The 7,959-nt window shown below is 40.2% G+C and overlaps 1 protein-coding gene across 2 annotated transcripts; it reads left to right on the top strand.

Moving 5' to 3' along the window:
- Positions 1-45: 45 nt before the first annotated feature.
- LOC116918282 (endoribonuclease Dicer) lies at positions 46-7,910 on the top strand. 2 transcript variants are annotated; one of them, XM_045170540.1, is made up of 22 exons: positions 46-427; positions 503-1,656; positions 1,733-1,848; positions 1,922-2,071; positions 2,129-2,407; positions 2,493-2,552; positions 2,620-2,816; positions 2,884-3,013; positions 3,076-3,198; positions 3,262-3,334; positions 3,404-3,632; positions 3,693-3,990; positions 4,061-5,164; positions 5,233-5,462; positions 5,518-5,668; positions 5,737-5,979; positions 6,047-6,323; positions 6,396-6,792; positions 6,855-7,078; positions 7,145-7,310; positions 7,386-7,461; positions 7,555-7,910. In XM_045170540.1, exons 2-22 carry the CDS (start codon positions 1,600-1,602, stop codon positions 7,697-7,699), a joined length of 4,725 nt encoding a protein of 1,574 aa, XP_045026475.1. In that variant the 5' UTR covers positions 46-427; positions 503-1,599; the 3' UTR covers positions 7,700-7,910. The 2 variants fall into 2 exon arrangements, with proteins under 2 accessions (XP_045026475.1, XP_045026474.1); XM_045170539.1 differs by having other exon boundaries at positions 499-1,656.
- Positions 7,911-7,959: the final 49 nt, after the last annotated feature.

Below are 7,959 nucleotides of genomic sequence, written 5' to 3'. Positions count from 1 at the left end.
TGTGCTGGTTATTTATTTGACTTTTTTTTTTTTTTGCAAAGGAAAAAGTGGTGCCGTGTTAAAACATTTTTATTGCGTTGCAAATTGATGTCTACCGTGTAGCACAATATCACTGTGCCAGCGCAAACGATACGCTTCCGAGTGGAGGACAAAACGATGCAAGCGTGTCCATTCCCACAATGATAGCGTAATTGTTTGGCCCATATATCCAAGCCTTAACACGGGCCGAAGAGCAAACACCTCAATTGCTCAATAAGCCCGAGGATATAGCGTCAATGTTGTTGGCAACGTGTACGTCGATCTCATCGAGTTGATCAAACAAACAAACAATGAAATTCCAATAAATAAATTCAATAAAAGATTCGACAATGGGAGTGAAATGAGACATGTACACGACATCGAATGACCACCGTGACGGTCAGAGAAGGTGAGCTTACTATTAGTCTTTACTTATCCTTAGTTTAGGACACTGTAATGTTGCATTTTTAATTTCCCTAGAAAGCATGGCGATGATCTCATCAACAGTAGAAGATTAAAACGAGAGCATTGTACAGGATTGATTTTGTTGGTTTTGTTTATTATCAAAGAGCAGGCTATCCTATTTAAAGCCTTGAAAGCCTCATTTACCAAATTTTCAATATATGAAATGTTTAAACGAATCGATACAGGCCACAATAAAACGATCGGATAAGTTGAAGCTATTTGCTTTTTAACGTTAGTTTAATCTCCTAATCACTTACTTCAATGTTTCCCTAGTCTTTTTTCTAGCAGACCGAGATTGGAAAACAACCATAACGAATTTCCCCGTTCTCCTGCAGCCAATGAAAGGAGAACTTTGGTGGCGAAATGTCTTCGTGGGGGTTCTGCTTCGTCAGACGACTAACCGTTCTGCTTCGTCAGAAGACTAACCGTTCTGCTTGCTGAGCGCTGTAAGTAGTACCCTACTTACTGTCCTCCATTTAACAATAAGATACGAAAACCGTTACGGTATTGCCGCCGTGTGTAATCACATTTTAAGTGCTTAGTTAATTGTGCAAAAAGCTGCTAAATGATGCGTCGGATTGCGGAGGGATTACCTATGTAATTATTCAAATGCGTATTATTAAGTGCATGTGGGCCGCATTGTATTAAGAGCATTAACAAACAACTAGCCAAGAAAGTACTTTTGTCTCTTATCGAGTAATGCACATCAACATGGATTCACTCTTATCAGCACCGAATAACGTAACGTGTTTTCTAACGCGACGGAATTTTAAATTTGGCTTTTACTTTTACGGTTGTACATAGCCAACTATTTCGAAATCTGCTGAATGGGTATTTATCGATTCTAAGTAGTTGAAGTACAATCTTCACGAAGAAATGCATTGCTAGCCTGTGACTCGCCATCTCTTTGTGTCAACAAAACATTGACTGTGAGATAATGAATGGATAGATAAAATAGAAGTTATTACACACAAGTGATGGCTAACACAATTCTTTAGTTAGATGTTTCCTATCCACTGTACAAGGTGAGTGGAAAACAATCGGTAAAAAAAAGTAGTTCTCCAAACCGAAAAAATTCTCTGCTTGAAAACCACAAATCCAGCGGACGTTCCAACAATGTCGAATCAACAAACGGAGGGCTCGTTCGAAAACCCGTGCCCGCGAAATTACCAAGTAAATACTAACAAAATAATTAATTTTTTGTTTTAGTTTTTTTAATAGTTTCACGATGTAAAATTCTTTCGTTTAGCTGGAACTGTACAAATATGCGTGTCGTGAAAATACCGTCGTGTATCTTCCGACGGGCTCGGGCAAGACGATGATCGCTGTACTGCTCATACGAGACATGGCCGCTCAAGTTAAAAAGTAAGTTTTATCTCTCCATCGTATCACGCTCATTTCTGCATAGATAACATCTTTTTTTTTTTTTTCTTTCTAGGCCGTTGATAGAAGGTGGACGCCGTATTATTTTTCTTGTACCAACTGTCGTTTTAGCCAAACAGCAATCCAGCTACATCCGGCGTCACACGTGCCTGGAAATTGGCGAATATTACGGCGAATTGGGCGTAGATCTATGGAGAGGAGATCGGTTTGGAGCATAAACGTTAGCGGATAATGTTACATTTAAAACTTAATGAATCTGCAGGTGGACAAAAGAGTTGGATAAAAACAACGTTTTGGTTATGACGGCTCAATTGTTCGTCAACGCAGTACATCATGGCTTCATTAAAGTTGGCAGTATCGCTCTGTTGGTATTCGACGAGTGCCATAGAGCTGTTAAAGACTCGCCCATGAAGCAAGCGTTGACCGTAGTGAATGAAATCTGCGGGCGCAACGGAGCAAATAGAGCACCGCGCATATTGGGTCTGACTGCCGCCCTTTTCCTAGAGAAATGCAAGCCAAGGGCTGTGTCAAAAATCATCAGGTAATCATTTATTGATTAATGCTTAATGTTAAATTGTGTTAACCAGCTTTTTATGTTTGGTTGTTTTCTTTTCTGAAATTCAAAGCCAGCTGAAAACCAACATGAAAGCTTGCATTCGTACAGCGGATCCGCACAAGATTGAGGGGTAATATAAGAAAATCTCATTAGAATTAATGTTCAACTATAACGTGAATTTACATCCGTCTTGTTAGATATTCTACAAAACCGATAGAAATCATCTGTGAATATTCACAGACAAATGCCGAGACAGCCTGGCTTTCGTCACACATTCAAGAATTGTTGGACGGTTGCGTAATGCAGTTACGCGAAAACTTGCACACAAATGCAGGCTGTCCAGAAGAACTGATTGATATCATACGAGAAATCAAAGTTCTGACTACAATTTTTGGTAACCTAATGATAAAAAAAAAAAATATTTATTCTATTCTTTTTTTTTTTTTTAAATCTATTAATAGGTCCATACGGTACCAATCATACAGTGTCAATTTTTACCAAAGAAATCCAACGGCTAGGATTTCAATCAACTAAAGTTTTGCAGCAAGGAAGATTCTTTCAGTTAGTGCTAGATATGTTGGAGGAAATAGGGTAATGTTTAGCCCGTCTTCATTTTATTTATGGGTTATTGTATGTGTAATAATTCTTTTCAGAAACGTATGCGAACAAATTTTTGGCTCTCTTAGCCCGCTCGAGCGCCTCCGCCTTTTCACAACCCCTCATGTTACGCGCTTGATGGATATTTTGCGCCGCTTCGGCCCTCAAAAATCTGGCCAGTTAGTATATTTCAAAATATTTCATTGTGCACATCCTCGTTTTAACGCGTTCCATATAACTAGGTACATCCCGCTATGCAGCATTGTATTTGTCGATCGCCGGTCTTCTGCAAACGTTTTGTATCACATACTTCGAGTATACTATTTAATATTTAATTGTTTTTTTTTATTATTTGCCAATCTTGATGAATTCCTACCGTTATAGGCTGCGAGTAAATGCGATCCGGAGCTTTCCTACTTAACGCCACTGTTTACGATGGGTCAGGCTTCAGGAAAGCCCAAAGGAAAAATGAAGGAAGCCAATCACTTGAATCAAAGCCAAACTCAAATTATCCGGGGATTCCGAGATGGTAGCTGTAACCTTTTGGTGGCCACTTCCGTACTTGAGGAAGGCGTCGACGTTCGAGCCTGTAATCTGGTGGTTCGCTTTGACGGTACGTCTTTCAAGAAAAAACACAATCATTCAAACCTAATGTACACGAATAATTGCGCAGGAATTAAAACGTATTGTGATTACGTTCAATCTAAGGGTAGAGCTCGATCGCCGAATGCATTCTACATAATAATGGTACCGGAAGACAAATTGGATGATTTCTTAGACACGTTGTCTGGTTTCCACTCCATTGAGCAATCATTGCTTGACCCGTCCTCCCTCACACTGTCCAGCGTGACGGAAGAGGAGCCCGTCGACCGACAAATAGAAGAATACTGGCAGACTAGAATACCTCCGTACTGCCCTGTACCCGGTGGACCCCGAATTACTCTTTTAAGTTCTATTGGATTACTTAACTGGTACGGCCAAAAAAATTGTCTTAACAGATGCCTGAAATGTAACTTTTTTTTTTCATAATTACTTGAATAGGTATTGCGCTTCTTTGCCGTCAGGAGGATCTCCGACAGCACTCGTTCCTTATTGGACAATGCTTGAAATTGGTCGTCATAACTGGATGGAATTAGACGCGAAATGTGTTGATCATCTACGTGGGACATCGAGCAAATTTCCACTTTACCAGTGCAGCATACTATTGCCACTGAATGCGCCGTTGAGAGAGGAATTGATTAGCAAAATACTGCCTTCAAAACGTTTGGCCAGGCAAGAAGTAGCTTTTCAGGCTTGCATACGTCTTCACAAACTTGGCGAATTAGATGACCAGCACCTGTTGCCTCTGAGTAAAAGCATTCCCATCGATGAGGAAGACGATGACATCTTTTTTAACTTTGACTCAAATAATCCGCAAGAAAATGATTTCTATCCTAGAGGAATTGCTAGCCTCTTTGATCAAAAACTTGTGGCTCCTTACCACCTTTATTTGATCACATACGAACTGGAGAATAGTTCGACGGCTGTTCAGCAAGAAGGTGTTTTCAACCCAAACTATGCTGAAAGACGTTTAGGATTTCTGTCGAGTCGAAGGTTACCCCCAGTCAACCCGTTCGGACTGTTCTCTCCCGCGGGCCAGTTTAATGTGGGATTTCAAGAAATTCATAACCACCAACCATTGAGTGACGTAGATATTGAACTATGCCATCGTTTTCAACAGTTTGTCTTCGAAAGAATCCTCGAATTTCCGCAAGATGAACAGTACAATCGCGAAAAATGCAGTTACGTGATTGTTCCAATGAATTCAGCAAACAATCAAATAGATTTGGATTTCATACGTCACCAACTGGACTCCACAGTCCCTGATTGGCAAGACCATTCGTCAGGGGATAGCAATTTTTATCAAGTTTACCGCGATGCAGTCGTTATTTCTCAGCATAACCAAGCGAAAGGAAAATCTCGTTATTACTACGTCAACACCATTCGCCGCGACCTAACGCCATTATCACCTTTCCCTAATAAAGCCTTTCCTACTTACCTTGACTATTACCGGGATCGCTATTGCATTCAGATAAGGAATCTCCAACAATCGCTTCTAGAGGTCACCAAGGAATCGCTTAAATCATTTAATTTCCTGACGCCCAAGTAGAATTACTTTCAGCATAATTTCAAATCTGCTAATCACTAACAACAGCATTGCAATATTTTGTCAGGTACGTGAACCGCAAAGGAGCAACGGAGAAGGACACGAAACTAAGAGGAGCCATTCATTTTATACCGGAATTATGCCATGTCCACCGCTTCCCTGCGTCTATGTGGAGACAAAGTGTTTGGATACCTTCGATATTCTATCGCCTTAACTCACTTCTATTGGCTGATGAATTGAGGATAGAAATCCGGAACGAAACGGGCCTTGGGCATGAATTGTCATTTTTACAATCAGGTACGACTCCTGTTTTTCTGTATATAGTTCCATAAAGTTTAATGTTCGCTCCTAGGTGTTCCATGCTGGGAGCCTCTTGAAATCAAAGTGAACTCGTCAGTTGACGTGGCGAAAAGAATTGCCAACGATTCTGGATCAAAGATCCAATTAGTCAAGGAGGATGTGTTTGGAAACAAAAACGGTTTCAGTCAAAACCCTTTGACACTGTAACAATTTCTAAAGCAAATTAAAATAATACTTTCAATGTGACTTGAAATGCTTTGAATTGCTACAGGTCAGACGCTATAGAAGATCAGATGGATTTAAAACATTCACTATGGAACGTGGATTTGTTCTTTTCGGAGACAAACAAGAGTTCTACGAAGGTCGAAAAATTGAAGTCCAAAACTAATGATTATGTCAATGGTGAAGATCATTTTGCACCCACTGTAGAAGTACAAAATGTCCACTTTGATGACGTTGTCACAAAGACTTTGACTGGTCCGTCTCCGGGTGAACTGTTACAATCACTTACCACGTACGAAAAAGAGATATCATTTGACTTATCGCAATTATGTAATTTACGTTACATTTTATCTTTTCAGATCGGTAGCTAACGCTGGTTTTAATTTGGAGCGTTTGGAAGTCATCGGTGACTCAATTTTAAAACTAGCAACCAGCATTCACATCTATTGCAAATCCCCAAGTCACTTTCATGAGGGGAAAATGACCCATTTACGGATAAAACAAGTGTGTAATGCAAATTTATTCAAACTGGGGAAAAGCAAATCGATTCCCCGATTTATGGTTGCCACTAAATTTTTACCAAAAGAAAATTGGCTCTCACCCTGTTATTTTCCCAACAACGTAGACAGCGATGTGGTACGTAAGACGTTATATTAGAATTTTGTTTTAATTAATTGAAGCACTTTAAAGGATGGTTGCGATACCTAGGAAAGCTTGGTGAAACCGAATGTTAAATTATGGCAGAGGATTAGGAAGAAAACCATAGCGGACTCGGTGGAAGCATTGTTCGGTCTTTACCTTACACTTCATGGAATAAAAGGAGCACTAAAGGTCATGCGATGGATGGGGGTCGATGTTCCAGATCCCGGCGAAGGCACCTTTTCCTTCGGTGGTTCTACACCACATCCTTTGTTAGTTGACTTTCCCCAGGCTGAACTCCATCTTGAAGACCATCTTGTGGGTTTCGACGCTCTGGAACGCAGCATCAACTTCCGTTTCCGCAACCGTTTTTATCTGCTTCAAGCCTTCAGTCACGCTTCATACCATAACAATCGGATGACCAGTTGCTATCAGCGTCTTGAATTTCTAGGCGATGCCGTGTTTGGTATCTTAAAAATTTCTTTTATTTTCTATTCATTGTAATCGTTACCTACTGTAATTTTGCAGATTATCTGATTACTAAATACCTGTACGAAACACGCCTGTTTCAACTCACGCCCGGTGCGCTGAGTGACATGAGATCGGCGCTAGTAAATAATGTCACGTTCGCCGTTTTGGCCGTACGGAATGGATTTCATCGTTTTTTAAAGCATATGGTTCCCGACGTGCATCAATCGATCGACAGATTCGTTCAACAGCAGGAAATGTGTGACCACGCCATACCTGACGAGGTTTCCACGATTTTGAAGATTCGATTACGATTAATCTTAGATTAAAGCTATTTTTTGTTTTATTAGTTTTCCCTGGTAGGGACAAAAGACGATCCAATGGCCGAAGACATTGAAGTGCCCAAAGTGTTGGGTGACATTTTCGAGTCGTTAGTCGGCGCCGTCTTTCTCGATTCAGACATGTCTTTGGATGTGGTTTGGCGAATTTTTTATCCATTCGTCCGTGACGAAATCGGTAAATAGTTTTATCGATTCGCACCTGGTTGCAAGCTATCTTAGTTTTTATTTTGTTTTCATTGGAATTGTGCAGAAGCTTGCACTCGAACAGTTCCGAAATCTCCCATCAGGAAACTTTACGAAAAATATCCGGGCAAGGTGGAATTCAAGTAATCATTGCAGGCCTAAAAACCAAATTTTTGTTATCTTTTATTACAACTGACGCAAGATTGAATTATTTTCGTTTCTTTTTTTAATTATAGAAGCCTCGGAAAACTGCCAGACGGTCGTATTTGTGTAGGAGTGGAAATTATGAACAATGGGCGATTGTATAAAGCGGTGGGTAGAAATACCCGCATCGCTAAAAACACTGCAGCTAAGTATGCCATCAGTCTACTTGAAAACTGATACGATTTCTACGCAAAGTCTCGACGAAGAAATTGTACGCGAATTTCAATCGTTACGTATGCCCAGAATTCAATTCCTCCAAAAATTTCCGGTGCCAGTTTGTTACCCCTACCAGTGGCGTCCAGTTTACGTAATTATCAAGAAAGGTATTTTAACTGAAACAAATTCAATCGATCCAATAATAACAGAGGCAAAAGCCAAAGACAAAGTATGAAACGTTTTGCTTGTGCTAGTCATTTGTAATGACAGAAATCGATGAA

This window comes from Daphnia magna, linkage group LG3, assembly GCF_020631705.1.
Source record: "Daphnia magna isolate NIES linkage group LG3, ASM2063170v1.1, whole genome shotgun sequence".
NCBI lineage: Eukaryota > Metazoa > Arthropoda > Branchiopoda > Diplostraca > Daphniidae > Daphnia > Daphnia magna.
This window is presented reverse-complemented; position numbering and strand designations above follow the sequence as displayed.